Genomic DNA, 17,776 nt, shown 5'->3' on the forward strand with positions numbered 1-17,776 from the left:
GACGAGAGAGGATAGCAGGTTATAAATGATTTTCTTTGAATATCTCCAAAAAATCACCATAATCTTACAACGTTGTATTTTATTTTATAAAAATGTAAATCAAAAAGTGTATCAGTATGAGATTTCAAGAATATCCAGCCAATGATGGAGCTGCAACTACACCTTTTTGCTTCCAGGCCGAACTTTTTCTCCACCTTCAAATGCATTTTCTGTTCCATAATGGACTAACTATAGTAATACACCAGTATTTTGGGATCTCCCTTACTCTGTGGGGATTTTTTTCCCTCAAAAAAATATACCTGAGCATTAACCCAACAGTATAATAGCTCAAATTTCTAAAGAGTGCCATTAAAAAAAAAAATAATATCAATTGTCTAGGCAATTACATACATGTAAATTTAGCTAAATCAATGTCCAATACGTTAAGCATGTCTGTTGCTTGCAACTGTATTTGTCTGTACCAGAAGTCACACCTCTGGTGCAAGGTGTGAAAACAAACTCAAAACCAGCAGCATTGTTGCAGGTCCCAGTAAAACATATGGTTTACAAGATTGATAGGTTGTTAAACATGAAGTGTACCAACTCTTACCTGAACTGCACTCAAACCTGTGCAGTGGCTCCATGTTCTAACATCATCTGCCAGGGTTTGCCTTTATGGGTGGCCATCTCGGACCTAGTGGGCTCTTATGCACCTGGTACTGGATTACCCTCACCAGATGAGTTGCAACTACTGTATTTTGGCTATGTGTTCTCAGAATTTAATTATGTTTAAAAACTGGTTAATAGCATAGTAAATAATTGGTATTGCTGCAAAATTGCATTCTGAATGTAATGGGTTTGAATTTCAACACAAGTTGACACTCAATTACAATTTCCATATATCTAGCGAATAAGCCGGTTCTTGGCTGCTGTATTAAGGTGGATGTCTTCCTGCTTAACTGAACACTGTGCAAGACTGGCCAAATACATAATAAAGCAAAATCAAGCCTTAATATACCCACTCAAATTTTTATTGTTTGTATAAGGCAGCAAGTTTGCAGAACAAACTCAGGGATGTAGTTTTAAAAAATTTAAATAATCAATATTTGAACAAAATTCCACTCTATTTAGAGTAACAAAGCTTGAAAAAAAAAAAAAATCAAAACAACCAAGCCTTTAAAACTTCTTACTGAATTACTGCCATCAGCCAGTAGATCCATGGGGCTTGTTCGGCTAAAAGCCACAACAGACTTTGTAATGCAATGATGTAATCTTGGCTTTGTGTCATTTATATTCAACCTAAAAAAACAATTTTCCTGAATAGACAGCCTGACAACAATATTGTTCGGTGTTGGTTTTTATTTGGATTGTTTCCAAATGATTCATATGCCTCCACAGCAACACCCCATGCCTGCTTGAGTTTTTACTCTGAATTCCGAAGTTTCCCCTTTTTCTTCATGTTTTATTTTGCTTTTAAAGTCCCAGTTATGTTTGTGAAACTAACCAGCTCGGCCACAAAATTAGGATGTATCTTGCAGAGTGCATTCATTTTACTTTTTGCATATTTTTCCCGAGGTCATGTCAAGGTTAGTTTGAATTCCATCCTACATTAAGACTTCTTTCACAGCTATTTAGCTCTGCAGCCTGCGCCCCGCTGGGGTCTGCCCCTTGGGCACGTCAAAGCTTCAGACCTGACAAATCACACACAGATGAAGCTGTACAGTTTTTTAAACAGTTTCATCACTAACGTGGGGTTTTTTTGGAGTTGGGTTTTTTTGCCTTTACACTAGAATTCTCCCATCCCCCACTCCCACCCCCCTCACTGGAGTTTATTCTCTGAATTGCAGTATCCTGAAGACTGATTTCCATATGGAAAATTCCCTTGCTCAGGCGAGTTGTAAAATAGAAATGGCGTTGTATAGTACGTGCCACTCACAGATCCCCAGAAACTGAAAGCACTGCAGATCCTCTTTAATAACAAGCTTCTTGTCTAAGATCTCTAATCATATTGTTAATACCTATTTGAACAGAAGAGCCTAAAACTATAAAGGCTGATAAATACTCAAAATTTGCCATCCATACTGTGAACCTGTTAGTTATCCAGGAGAGCTGTTAGCTGTTCACAGGAATAAACTTCTGTCATCCTTGGGATTACTCAGATGAGTAAATGTTCATCGGTGTCAAGAAATGACGTTGTGCTTCCGCAGCAATCCTTAGGGGACTTGGGAAATTTGCAGTGGGTGTATGTGTGTGTATATATATAATTAGCTTCACAACTATCTGCAGGGCTTTCACCACCTACGTTCATGCACAGACAGACCCACACACTCCCTGTGTCATTGCATAAAAAGTGGTTTGAAATGTATAGTGCAGTTTGCAGGTAAAAATATGATTTCTAAAATTCTTAACTGTAGACTGCTATCTGTTTTTTAGCATTTTGTTAAACTAATGGTGCAACACCATTTCCTGTTTAATTGATGAAGTTAAAATGCCTGGCTGCTAATGAGTGTATTAGCAAACAATATACCCTTAACAAGCTTAAGCAGCTCAGGATTTTAAAAAGCAGCTTACTGTCCTCCTCATTTTTATAAGACAAAATGTACTGCCTTGCACAAATTGCTTGATCGACTGATGAAGTACTATAATTATAGTTGTATTGCAGTTTTGACAAAGCCACAATAACAGATTGTAGTTTAGTCCCCACTCTAGGCACACAACTCTTTGCATTACAAAACCCAGTTTTACTGGTCTAATTCTTTGAGAGAACAAAAGGCACCTGGAGATGTTAACTATATACTAAAAGAAAACTTGGAATCTAGGAAATAATAATATTGAAGCATGACTTTTCTTCTTGCAGTTAGTTCATTGGGAATGGTATCTAATGAAGAGTTGTCTAAAGACTTGCTTGTTTGGAACTAATTAAAGACAGATATCCTAAATAGAAAAAGGATCATGGGAATTACATTAGGTGTCTGGAGACTTGTTATTCTTTTGGTACTCTGAGTAGATTGTGGAAGTTGTTAGGGATTCAAGAAATAAGGCAAGCTAATAAAAAGTTCTATTTTTCTGGTTATTGGCCAACTATTGTATTTTTGTTTGCAATAAGATTTGTGCCAACAGGCTAGGGGCTTGAATAAAACATTTAAACATTTGTGCATTAACACATTATGGTGAAAAGAGAGTCTTGTGCTTTCACTCGGTGCATTTCAGCCTTCAATTAATGTGAAAGCACTACAATGCCTATGCAACTTCTCTTGCCTAGTGGTGCACCATTTATCATTGCAGTTTTACATTGACCTTGACACCCACTTCATTAGAATAAAGATTGTCTACCATTTAGGTTACATTGTTCCTCTGCACAGAGACCCCATGCAAATTTCTGTTCAGATAGAAGAGCTGTGAGCCTGTCAGAGGTCATCTGCATTAAATGATTGCAGCTATTTTCCAACTGCTTCTTTTCATTCTACTCAATTCAGGCTAGGAGGATCAATCAAGCCCTCTGCCTGAAACAGTGGGACTGCTGGGAATATAACTGTTTTTGGTAGTAGTGGATATGCCCTAAACAGTATTAAATATTTAATATAAATTCATTAAAGGGCACACAAAGTCTTCAAAAAGATATTACATATATAGTAAAATCTAAAGTGTTGAGGTCACTCAAAAAAAAAAAAGAACAATGAATACCAACTGCGTAATTTTTTAATGTAGGCAAAATTCAGTTCATGAAGTTGCTTAATATTTCTTTCAATGTGTTTATTTCTCAAGCTGCCACAGAAGGAAATGCATAGCAGACGTGTAATCTGCATTTGCTAGTTTCTGAAACAAAAAAACCTAAGGTGTCTGTAGGGATTTAAGACAAAAGTGCTAAGATTTGTTTTGTTTTATAGGCATGCACCCATATACACATGCACTCTCACACAAATACATATTGTGCTGTTGTGCTTATTTGTAGGGGGAAAGGCAAATGGAAATAAGTTAGCACTCCCCTTCTTGAGTTTTCCAAGTGATATAATTGGAATTAAATTATTAATGGGAGATACTTTAAAAAGATTGTTTTATGATCTTCTATTACAGAATTTGCAATTCATTTTAATATTTGTAGTTTGATTTATATCAAAGATAATGCAATCTATGTCCAATTAACAATACATAGCCAATGTAATGTGATTTCCAGATCATGCAAATGGAATAAACTAGAAGAGGAAAAACTGATTCTTAACCTCAGATGTAATTTGCTCTGCGAGTTCTGGCAATTTTAAATGACATTGCACTTTTTAATTTTTCCAAAGGCTCAGCAGCAAATTTATCCCAATCAAGAAAGCCTATTATTAATTTACAAGGACAATTGTAGGAGTCTTTATAATTTCTCTGTGCAATTATTTGTCATAAATTGCTAATACAGAAATACATGTAGTTTGCAAGAAACAGAAACTGCTTTTCGTCTAGACAGATCACACTGCCCAGATCTTGAATATTGCCCAGAGGTTCTAGTGCTATTGACAACGTAAGAAATATAACTAAGCTTCTGGACAGTGTCTAAAATGTTTCACACTGACAGTACCAAAAAGGTAGAAGCATTAAGAGCTATTGTGAAGGGTAGGCTGGCCTCTAGCAGATTCCTTCACTTTACTTGTATACAGCTGAGCTTTGGACCCTGGACTTTGGAATAAAAAGACTCTTTGTTCACCAGTGAATGGCATTAGGCATGGGCTTCCTAAGGGGCCACCATGAAGCCTAGCATGAAGAGTGCAAACATTATCCAGAAAGCGAAGAGAGAATGTGTGCAAAGAGATGATGGACAAATATTGCTATGTATGCATATATATATATATACACACACACACACATACTATATATATACATACTATATATATTTATATGTATATGTGTATATATGTTTATATATATGTATATATTTATGTTACATATTTGGTGAATTTGCTTGCAGAATATTATTTACTCGATTTTATGCATGCAGTATATTTTACAAATGTGAGCCATTGCTGACCGTGCATGCACATTCAGACACTGAGGGTGTATGTCTGCATTTATTGGTGTCTGCCACAGTCAAAACACCCCAAAAGGAAATTTTTAAAATTTAGAATTTCAATGCAGGTAAAACTAAGGTTGCGTGTCACTCAGTTCTGATCTCGGTTGTATATCCTACAGTGCCGTTTGACTGAAGATACTTTGTTAGCATGTGAGTGATGGAATGCAGAACATCTACAAATAGCACACCCTTATTCCAGTAATGGAGAAAGTTCATTGGCTTAATTCTTCTGTACTTCGTAGCCATAGCTCCACTGTGTGTTCAGTATGTCTGGTCTCTTTTCACTATAACCAACAGAAGCACCATACAAAAGTCTTACAATGGATGTCTTAATCTCTCTGTGTGCTTTTAGAGCATTATTTTGAATTCCATCATGCAGGCTTTTTTTTTTTTTCTTTTCTCTTCTGAAGTTTTATTACAACAACAGAATTCCCAGGGAGCTTTAGGGGCAAGGTTCGCATAATATTGCCCTAAAGTTTTGCTCAAGGGGTGGAATCTGCTGATCTCCTGATCATCTTTTTGTTGTGTTCCTCTTTCTGAAAGATGCAGTGCGCAGTCTTACAGAGTTGTTAACTGTGTACAGATTTTTTTATTGTTTACCAGACAGTGCACATCTACGAACCTTTCATGATGATTTCTTTCTCTGACCTCTCAGTGACTAGGCATCTTGTTCCTTAACACTGAGGGAGGCTGAAAAATGCTTGAGTTGCTCAATGTGTGCCTTCTATACCAGTTTCAAAATGGCTTATTCTTCTGGTTTCCATGGTGACAATTAACACTGTTACAAGGCATTGTTCCAGTCTCCATTTGGACAGAATTTTCGGGTGTGATTTTTCACACAAAAAATGTTTTATATAATTTTTTTAAGGAAAAAAAAAAAAAAAAAAAAAGAAGAGAAAAAACACCGTTTAGCATAAAGTGTCGAAAAAATGTGTCTAAATCAGCCTGCCTAGATTTCTTGTTTTCATTAGGGGAAGTAAGGTTTTAACTTGCTTTGTTTTGGAATTCAACTTCTTTTGGCTTAAATATTTTTGCCATACTTCATCATGGATAGATGCATTTATTTTAATTCCTTTCTTTGCCCTTCGAGAAGTATTGATCGTATTGAGGGAGAAGGAATAAAAGGCCAAATTCTTTAACTTACTTAACAATGTTTTGGATTTCTTTTGAATATCCTCTGGAACATAAAACCAGGCACACATGCACACAGCTATTCATGCTGTAAATATTTTGCAATTTTTCCAGTACATTGTTGTTTGGGGTTTTTTTTTTTCCTCCCCCAATTTATATAACGGGTATTGTGGGAAATTAAATATTACCCATTTATTTATTATTGTGGTTATTGTAGAAACCTGTGACCTTAACTTCCTTAATCTAATTTTTTACTATTAAACTAATCTATATCTTAACATCCACAGACTATCACAATTGAGCAGTCTTTGCTCACTTAAAGCTGAGGAAAGAATGAATCTAAAGATTAAATTATCTTCTCACCACAGGATTTAGTCCTAGTAGACTAGGGTTGTGCAGCACTGATAGAGATGGTAGCTAATTTTTCCATACAACTGCTTAGAGTGTAGGTGTTTAATGGATTAAAAAATAGCATCAGCAGTAGCATCTCATGCTATCAGTTCTCAAACTGTACCTCCTGTATGTTTAGCTCTTCCTTTAACTTAAAATACACAATGCATGTTAAATATCTAGGAGTGAAACAATACTGACTCTCAGTCATATACCAATACATCTGATAATCAACTGAAATCTCTCACCTTTTACTGTATAATGCATTTTCTATCAATCAGCACTTTTGTCATGCTTGTTTATACACTAGGTTACGCGGTGACAAAGACAGCACGTACATAAAACCTAGCTGATTTAGTTTTTAATGTAATAACCTTTTATAACATCTGTCACACTATTTGGATTATGCAGCACTGAATTATTTTATCTAGTCCAAAATTAAATGAAATGTCTTCTGTTTCTAAGTTAACAAGAGCATTGTAGTTATGAAACATGCAGTGCGTTTTATTTCATCATCAGTCCTGCTCTGCCCAGGAGCATCCCCAGCCCCAGCCCAGGCAGCAGCAAGTGCCAGCCTAGAGCAGGTGATGAGCAATAACTGGCTGTGCCTGCACCAGTGACACACAGCTAGAGGACTCCCTCAGTCTATTAATTCACTTGACAAAAGAAGGAGTAGCGCATACTGGATTTCAGTGCCTAGCAAATTGGACTCTGGATTCCCTTTGATATTACATGTACTTATGGAAATAATTATGCAAATCCTTTTCGGCTATATCATCTTTAAATAGAAATCAGATTACATAAAGAAGATTGTAATCTCCTCCAGCAGCCATTCTAGCCGAGAAGGCAATAAAACAGGACCAGGAATCATACTTGTTGAACACATCAGTTGAATAAAATGGTGTTGCCTCTTGGCAGGTTCAGCCCTAGTGCCCAACCTGGTAGATATTGCCTACAGCTGTACACATCTCAAACAGCCACAGTGCACTGAGTATCAAATGGCAAGTTCTTTATAAACAATTCCTTGGGTTTTACCATGCATATTCATGCAATTTTGGATACGCAGACACCTGATCAGTGTTCATTAATAATGAGAAATGGTTTAAATCACCTCATTTAAAACATTTGCTCTATGATCCACAAATGACTAATATTTGCTGAAGTTTACATAATACAAATGATGTGCATGTGTTGTATAAATGAGAGATTAAAATATGAAACTAACAATATGCAAACATATGCATGAAAATGCTGAGAACCTGTTAGCTGAAACAGTGATTTCACACCTTTATTATTTTCTTTAAGCTGTCTGCAATTGTATTTTTGCTTTGTTTTCCTACAGAGCATGCTCTTGGATCTGGCAAAGACACCCATGTTTCAAACATTTTTAATTCTGGTTTAATTTTTTATATTTAGACTAGTCATTAACATTTTCAGTATGAGTGCAGTAGCAGTTTTCTTGACTGAATTTGAAGCAAAGAAAGCTTAATGTTTAGGAAGCAATTTTCTAATACCTTTGCATAATTTATGGAAGTCTTGTAAACACCTTTACAAGTATATGTGCTGAACTCTCTTCTTTCAGTAAAAGGCACATTTTTTTGCCATATCTATTTCAATGAGCCTTTTCACACATAATTAGCTTAAATATATGAAGGGTATGTATATGTGGATGCCTATGTGTTTGTTTGGTTTTTTAAATTTACTGTACCAAATATGAAAACATAACTAACCACTATAGTAGCTTTTATATGTAATAGTTGTTAAGTCAGGTTTTCAGATAATACAGTTTTAAGAAAAATATTTATTTTCCAGTTTATTTGTATATTAGTATTCTTTTTATAGACTATGTAAATAATATAGACCTAGATATTTAGAAAGTCCTATGAAAGAGTTTTTGAAAGAAGCTTCCAGTTTTATACCTGTTTTCTCTGTTATTTTTTTTCTTTTCTTTTCTTTTCTTTTCTTTTCTTTTCTTTTCTTTTCTTTTCTTTTCTTTTCTTTTCTTTTCTTTTCTTTTCTTTTCTTTTCTTTTCTTTTCTTTTCTTTTCTTTTCTTTTCTTTTCTTTTCAACAGTGCACAAATAGAAGGTATTTTCAACTTGAAGAAACTATTGGACAGTATTAACATTGTGGCTGTTCTCATTTGTGGGCCAGTTCACTGTTCCTGTTGTTGATGCAATAAAAATCAAGTAACTGGTATTGTGTTTTAGGGGAGCTATTTCTAATTGTTTTTGAAGGTCAAACTCTCACATTTTCAGGCCCATGTGTGACATGGTAACCATAATGAGAGAGAGAATAAATAAACTCTAGAGGAAACATAAGTATGATATTATTTCCTTGGGGGTTTTTGTTTCATTTTGTTTTTTTTTTTTTCCATGAAGAACCCCAGTGTTACTTGCTGAAGTAGCATATTTTAAAAATAAGATACCACTAACCTGAATGAGACAAAGGCAGATCAAGATTCAGATGGGAGAATGTAAGTGGTTATTATTGTACAAGGGAATATTGTAAGAGAGTGAATATTACTATGTGTAATCAATTGCTAACTGCCTGCATACATGTGTCACCCAGAAGTCTGCATGTTGGTACCCAAATCTCTTATGTTATGTTATGAGAAGGTTGAGTGCTTAAAAAAACAAAAAATTTGAAAATGTAAAATGGAGCATGATCATTACTGTGCAAATGCAATTAAAGTTTATTTTTTTAAGGAGAAAACTGTCTACAGCAGCTAATATTATATATTTCTTTTCATTTTAGAGATACAATGTAGAAATGTCAATAAGGCACCCAAAAAAGATGGAACTGCTTAGTAAGGTTGAAGCTCTGAAGAAAAGTGGTGTTTTACTGCCAAACGATCTCCTTGAAAAAGTGGATTCAATTAATGAAAAATGGGAACTGCTTGGGGTATTTGCATTTTTATTACTGTTTGTGGGTTATGTGTACATTTTTGTGTGTTGAAGTACACTGTCTGTCTGATTTCTAATTTGGAGCACAAATATCTCTCTCTTTCAATCCACCACGTACATTTCAAACAAGCTACTCATTCTATTATAAAAACTCCATAGCCTTTTCCTCTTCTGTTGGAATTTATTTTTTTTTTTATTCCGTGCTTGTCTCCTGTCTGACTTTAATAATTTTAGTTCTTTAATACATAAAAAATGTAAGTAAAATATGCCATGTATTACGGGTATGCACCAAGTCAACTATAATGCAGTATATCTGATATACACTGACTGTCATGCTTGAGTGAATGTTAATAGAATTTATTCTGAAGGTACATGTTAGAGACATCTACTGTTTAACTATTTACTATACCTTTAAGATGAAAAGTGGGGTTGTCACTGCGTATTTCAGGTCACACTGATGGCTCAAAAACAAATATACAGATTCAGTACAAATCTGCATACCTGAAGCTGAGAATACAGCCAGGATATGTTTCATGCTGCTGTATTCATCTCACTTTTGACAAAAGCCAAAAAAGTTTCATGTAATTCATTTCACGCTATGATGGGCTGGGTCTCAGCCAAAGAGTGAGATACAAGAATCTGGCAAAAAAAGCAATATAGGGATTCTGTTACCCAGAGACCAGTGATGGCACTGTGCAGGAGACACTATTGTCCTATTGTTGTAAAACAGCTGAGAGAGAGAGGTCAAACTATATATTTTTCCATCCACTTCTCTCCTTAATTGCCTTCACTTCAAATCAAGGGTAAGATAAATTTATAAATTACTTTAAATGATTAATTATAGATGTGTGATATTAGCAATACAGTTACATTGCATAATTTTGCATGCTATTATCCTAGTTTAAAAAATATTTCTAATATATTATGAGTAAGCTATACATGCAACCTGCCAACAGCATTTTAAATACTGACTTATGTCACTTTAGGTTATGGTAATGCAATTACCAGCGGGTGGGGCTTTTTTAGTTAAGCATAGTTGCTTCTAATCACTTGATTCTCTAAATGTGCATATTGTCAGAGAATGTTAAAATTTGTCTTATGACCAGTGATCTTATTATTTTAATTTTAATCTGCAGCATCATCATAAGCATTTTGAACTTGTTTGGTCATTAATAAATTTACTGATTACAAAGGAACTTACTAACCCAATTTTTTTACATCTGATCATGACAACTTTTAGTTTTAAAATAATTTTAGATGTAAGCCTTACATTTATGAGTTTCAGTGTATATAATCAGCTTAGTTCAGTGGCACTGATTAAAGCTGGAAGGATATAAAACTATGAAATAAGATCATTATTTTTTAAATCTAGGAAAACTGTCTTAAAAAAATTTGAACCCTTTGCTTCTCAGTATTTTAAAATCAAAATATACCTCCAGTTTAGTTTTGCCATTAATTTCAGCATTTACAGAAAAATAAAAAATAACTATTACAATGTTTCTGCTAAATGCAATTTCATGAATAATAAGCAGAGTTTGATAGAGTTTTGTTTAATTTAATAAAAACCTCTGCAGAAACTAACAGCACTAGACATACTGTTTTAATTGGCATGATTACATTTTAATTGGCATGAAAAAAATTAAAGACAAGGATTTTAACTTCTAACAATGGCAAAATAGAGGGATATGGTTTTTAATATTACTTTCATCTAAGGTGAACACTGTGGAATGGAAATACATTAGAATGAAATGTCAGTGGTGCGTACAGTTTAATCTGTGAAATTTTGTCCCCTGTGCTGAATATTACTCTGTCTCAATTGCATATTAAACAACCCTATCAAGGCAGGCATTGGCATCTGCTGTGCTGACACAAATTGTGAATTAAATGAAATTGATGTCCTCTGTCGTATATTTATGAAGACGGACCATTCTCTGAAGTATTCTGTTTATGAAGAATTTATGATTGCAAACTGTTCCAGAACAAAAAAGTGGCAATAAATTCTTTTTTGTGACCCTACCCTCCAAGGGCATTGATTTCACCTCCTGCTGCTACTTTTGTTGCAGCATAAAAACAATAGCTAGTGCTGGATTCCACTGAGGGTCTTCAAATTATCAATATTTGCACCATGAAAATAGAAGGGTGTTGCCAAGAAAGCATGTTTTTCAGTTATGATCTCCTAAAGACGTGATTTACAGAATGCCACATAGCAGATTAATATCTGTTGCTCTAATTTTATTTGTGCTTTAAAGCTTACTTTGGAAGCTAATTTCATTGTTATAAGTTACATTCCAGTAACTTTCTATAGCATGCACTTCCAACAGACAGACATACTAGGTCACCTAAAACTGTATCTTCATGTTACAACAATTAACCACCACTAATTATCAGTTTAAAAGGTTATTGGATGTGAGTGTCAGTGTATATTCAATATTCTACAATCAGTAACACCGATCTAGTGCTTATAAGTGTCAGCCTGACAGCCTCTTATAGGTCAGATAAAATACTGCTTTGCATAGAAGAAGCAGGCAACAGCACATCTCTCTTGTGATGTTAAAGGATTGCCTTTCAAAATACTGAAAAGGAAGGTAACTTTCTATCCCTGGCCTCTTCAGAATATTCATCAAGCACCCAGTGTCCATTATCAAAATGTTATTCAGTGATTCTGTTATTAGAAATACAACTTTGAAAAGCTGGAGTAAATTAGTTTCATTAGCAATAGGAGATGAACGTTTATTCTGGGCCATTATCTCAAAGTGGATGATTAACATGGAGAACTGAAATTCGAATTTGGTTGCCTAAAGACTTAGCCTTATGTTCAGGAACAGTGAGGATTTTTGGTGTCTGAATGAGTTCATCCATTTTAAAAACAAACCAGCTGTTTGTTACCTAACTGCTCCTCTACAGAGCTTCAGGACTACATTAATGGAAAAACAGTTCACACCTCAAAAAATATCTCAGTGTTTCTCCAAAAATTTAAATGGTACCTGGGATAGGAGTCTGGTGAGCTCAGTGATTATCATATTTTAGAAACCAGTAACCCTTATGGCCATGTGTCTAAAGCCACAGACAAATTCTGCAGAGTAACAAGTTTACAAAGTTATGAAGAATTTTGTCTCCTCTGTCCTTAATTACTCTTAGTAAACACTGATTTATAATCCTTCTATCAAAGTCAGTGACCCAGAGAGAGCAGCATAAGTGAGGAACAAGGGTAGGAAAATTGAAATGTATTGAAACAAGGAAAAAAAGAATGAAATTGATTAATATTAGTCGTAATTATTTAAAAAACACATCTCTAGTCATTTAACAGATTCTTCTTGTTGCACATTAACCTATGTATGTTTTGGTACATAAGACTAATCTGTGTTTTTTTCATCTGATGCATTAGAAAACCCTAGGAGAGAAGATCCAAGACACAATGGTAGGGCACAGTGGGTTAGGTCCACGTGACCTGCTCTCGCCTGAAAGCGGCAGCCTGGTAAGGCAGCTGGAGGTCAGGATCAAAGAGCTGAAAGGGTGGCTGAGAGATACAGAGCTTTTCATCTTCAATTCCTGTCTGAGACAAGAAAATGAAGGAACAATGAATGCTGAGAAACAACTGCAATATTTTAAGGTAATAAAAAAACGATCATAGCTTTAGTAGTGAAACTTTTCTTTATGGTGGGATAAAATATTTATCTTATACATAACATAATGCAATGCATGTATATATTTATATTTTTTCATCTTCATTTATGTGTTCACTCATGTTTATTTTATTGAATCCTTACAATAATATTTATTTTATAAATATTTTTTTGCAAAAGAGGGCTTTAGAGGGCTAACTGCACCGTGATTATAAAAGCAATTGTAGTCTTTCCTTCTATCTTGCTGTAAAACATAGAATCATAGAATGGTTTGGGTTGGAGGAGACCTTAAAGATGATCTATTTCCACCCCCCCTGACATGGGGAGGGGCAAAATAAACGCAGCTGAATTTTGTCACAAAAAGCTTCACTGAATTTCACTCTCTGCATAAGGTAATTAAGGTCTTGTGTGATCATCAGTTTAATAACCTATATCTCTGCACATATGAGTCAAGAGCAGCTGATCTGAGGTAACAATTACAGTGAGCTAAATTTAGCATACATGAGAAAACATTAAAGGTTGTGGTGACTAGATATGTGGAAAAGACATATACACTATGAGATTTGCATTAATCTAGGCCACATCCTAAGCCTAAGCCTGAAGATTTATAGAAAGGAGGGAAAGATTGTAGTCACAATGCTTTATTCAGATGGTAAGCTCTTTCAACCGTAGGCCAGTGTTCAGCTTTGCAACTGACTTAGTGGAGGTTGTATGTTTTGTTCCATTCCCCATGGGTAGTGGTAACATTCAGGAAAGAGGGCTAATTTAGCAAACACACCTGGTGGAACTGTGCAATTTTCTTCTGTTCATAGTTTCTAAATAAACCCTCACCGGAGTCATCATTACATGTCACTTTACTCTGCAAGTGATCTTTGACCAAAGAATAAGAAAGGAATCGCAAGTCATTGTTGAGCTTTAGAGGTAAAGAGGTTTTTTCTCTTCCACTAGTACGCCAGGGTGTCTAGGGCAACAGCACTCCCAGGGTGGTGGACAATTTCTTAAATATGCACCTCAAAGAGTATGTTGCCAACACTTCTAAACGTACTTTTTTTGGTACAAATGTTCAAGAAAACAACAGCAGAAATAATATTTTCTTCCCATTTAGTCATTCCTTAACTCTTCATTTTCCAGTCATGATGATTAGTGAGAAGAGTGTGTCAATGTAGATAAAGTCAGTGGTTTTCTGGTTCCTGAACTTGTCTATTTGTAAGCAATTTTAAGTTTCTTATGATATCAATACTACTTTTTTAATGATTTGCAGTCTTCTGCTAATGGGGGAAAAAGTCATGATGATTCTGTTTGATCTATCAGCAAACTTCAAAGCAAGTGATTAGGAGGGACTGTTGATAGACCTGCAGAACTTCACAGCAATAAATGCATATTTTCCATCGCAAATACTAGACATTTTTATTTCTGTAGAAAGTTATGGTGTGCACAACTATGTATTTTAAAAATCTAATTTCAGGCAAGATTTTTTTTAAACCTAATTTTTTTTATTCATATATATATATATATATATATATATATATATATATATACACATAAAGAAATACCATACCAATCTTAAATATTTTGTGCATAAATCTCTCAAATTAAATCTTTTTATACATATGACATGATATCATGCCAATAGCTCTAGAGATGTTAAACAGTATAGTGTCACTCACCATGATGTAGCCAGAGTATTTCCTTACTCAGTTGATTATCTATTAATTACACAAATAATACATTAATTATTTTCAAAATGGTAGCCATTAGAGTATAAAAAATAATTACCTATCAAATATGGTGCAAGCACATCATTTTGTCATATATATTGAACCATCTTTGTCTCATTAAATCTGAAATTCACTATAAGTAAGTTTTCCATTCTTCACTGATCTCCTGGGGAAGTGTATAAAAGAGAAAATGGATATAATTAACAATATTGCAATGTATAATACATATATTTGAAGAAGAACATTTAGAACATTTTTAAAAACATTAGCTATGCCACTAGTAGAAAACCTGCTGGGGTTTAGTTTGACTTACTTTCCACTTAACTTAAGAGTTTAACCTTATTATTACTTTCACTGTGGTAAGTGAATCATTGTTTCTTAATGGAACTTCACTGTGATGCATCATCCCAATACACACAGCCACCGTACACAGGGAAGCATTTTTAATAAAATAAAATCAACAATGTCATTGATTTTCATTCCATAATGTTATGCTTTAAATTATACTTATGCCTTAGGAAAAACAGTTATTCCACTTTTGAGGTGTTTTCTTTCCATTTTGTATTTGGAGGATGAATAAAATGGGCAGTTCACATGCAATGGGGACCCAAGATGGAAGTCGTGTGATGGGAGGAGTAGTTGTTAAATTCACTACTAGGAAACTATTTTGACTTCTTTGTCTTTCTTACAAAAAAACATGCCATATAAATTAGAGTGTTCTTTTTATTAAAGAATTTGCTACTGCAATATTTTCTTTTGGAATACACCTGTGTAATAATAATACTTAGAATTTCTATAGAACTGTTCAGTCAAGGAGCTCTACATGCTGCACAAATGTGATTACTGAGCTAAGCCCCACTAAACATTTAAGGTAGCTATTATTATCATCCCCTTTTTAGAAATATGGAAAGTCAAATACATGGAGATTAAATCACTTTTCAAGATTCTCACAGAAAATCAGGTGTAGTCTAACCACAGCTTCTGTTCAAGAAGGGAGAAAGAATGAACACAAGTTGCTGAGCTGTAAAGTGGGAAGCCTGGATGTCTGACTCCTGTTATTTCTTCTGTTGCAACACAAAATGCAGACTAAGAAAATAAAATTAAAAAAAAACCAACCTTCAAACTCTTGAGCTCATCATAGCTACAAAAATATTATTTATTCATGATTTTATTCCTCTTTAAGTCCCTTGAGTTTGTCTTTTCTAGCTTTCCACAGAAAACAATGAGATCAAGAACCAGAATCTTACTTTTTAAATGAAATACAAGATTCTCAGGTAAACACATAGTTCTAGGCCCTGAAATACCAGATATAATGAGACTAATAATTGGCACAACTGATTTCCCAAACTAACAGTGTACAGCTATTTTGTGGGTCAGGAGAGATTTGGAGCTATAAAGAATGAAAAGCAATAATAAAAAGAGTTTGCATTCTTTCATGGAAGTTTTACTAAGTTTCATTTGAGTTAGGTCTAGCCAGAAATTTATGTGCCTGTTAGCTTGTCAGTAGAAGTGGTCTGCCACGTTTCTTTTATGTGTCTGGGACTTCAAAAAGCATGCTTTTTTCTATGTAAAGTGCCCTCCAAAACCAGAAAGGGAGCCTAAATAATTAGTCATATATTTTTGTCACTTGCAACAAATCTTAAGACTTAAAGTGTCTTCTGTAGAGAAATGATCAGCCTCGAAAAGTTGTTTTGGTTTTGGTTCACAGACTAGCCACTTGAGAATAAGCTTAGACTTGTGAGTCCCTGTCTGTTTCAGAACCCCTTCTCGACCATGTACAACTGGGAAAGCCTCTAGTGTTTTCAGTAGCAAGATTTATAAAGGAACCTGTTCTCTTTCTCCTCCAAACTTGGAGGGGGAACAAGATTTCCTCTTCAGAACAGGATTTTTAGAGAGATTTTCTGCTACATGGTGTTTGACAAAAATAATGATGCCATTTCATGTCATTTTCTGATCTGGTTTTATTTGAAGCAATAAGCAACATGCTATATAGAGTCATACTTGTCTCTTAAATCTTTATTTGTGTCTTTAACAAAAATAGTCCTGGTTTTTAGCAGTACTGAAAGCTTGTGGTTTTCACTGACTTCAGTCAATATATCCATTAAATAAATCAGACTACTTAATCATACAAAACATGTTGAAAATTTCTTCTCATTTGAAATTTCTAAAAGTCAACGGTTTATTGAATTCCACAGCTAGTATTATTTGTTGCCATTTCTGCTTGCCTTGTAAACACTGTAAATTATGTGATGCTTGTAACTATTTCTAATGACTAGGCCCACTCAGAACTGTGTTTTCATCTTCCACTACATTTATGACTTGACCGTACCAGATTATGTAGTGTGATAAAAAAAAAGTATTTCTCAGCAGCATCTCTTATTTCTCTAATGCCTAAGGCAACTGAACTTTCTGATTAAATAATATAGGTTACATTAGTAATTAATAGTCAATATGTCTTATGATACTTTATATATTTACTGAAGTCTATAGGAGTCAGCACTGTACATAATACAAAAAACCCCCAAAAACCCAGTTAAATGTACTTTAGTGAAATGAAAAGTGAGTTTAGGAGCATGTAAGATTATGGCCAAAATTAAGTAAAACTATTAATGTTGAATAAAAGTTTGGAGACTCAGAATTTAAAGAAAATGCTGGCTGTTCCTACAGGTAGCAATAATTGCTTTCACCACTGCATTTTGGATCTTTACAGGTTTTAGAATTATGTTTCTGGGGAAGCTGCAATCAAAGAGTTACAAAATTTCAATATACATGTAACAAAAGTACACGAAACAGTCTCCCACAAAAAGTCCAAAAGAAGTCAAGCTGGATTTGATCCTTTTCACATGTCTATAATGATCCAAAAAAAGAAAAAAAAAAAAGTTATATAGTTTTAATAAATTTCTCAAAAGAAGTGTGACTTTAGAAACCTAAAACTTTTCACAGATGAAGAATTGTTTACCCAAATTTTGTTTGGATTCAA

The 17,776-nt window shown here is 34.4% G+C and overlaps 1 protein-coding gene across 2 annotated transcripts in view; it reads left to right on the forward strand.

The window, feature by feature from the left end:
• AKAP6 (A-kinase anchoring protein 6) overlaps positions 1-17,776 on the forward strand; it is a 262,001-nt gene that overhangs the window by 205,689 nt on the left and 38,536 nt on the right. For both annotated transcript variants that reach the window (XM_079310201.1, XM_079310202.1), the window contains 2 exons: positions 9,307-9,453; positions 12,841-13,065. In XM_079310201.1, coding sequence (XP_079166327.1) covers positions 9,307-9,453; positions 12,841-13,065 — 372 coding nt within the window. The remainder of the gene's footprint in view (positions 1-9,306; positions 9,454-12,840; positions 13,066-17,776) is intronic.

This window comes from Erithacus rubecula, assembly GCF_903797595.1.
Source record: "Erithacus rubecula genome assembly, chromosome: 6".
Classification (NCBI taxonomy): Eukaryota; Metazoa; Chordata; class Aves; order Passeriformes; family Muscicapidae; genus Erithacus; species Erithacus rubecula.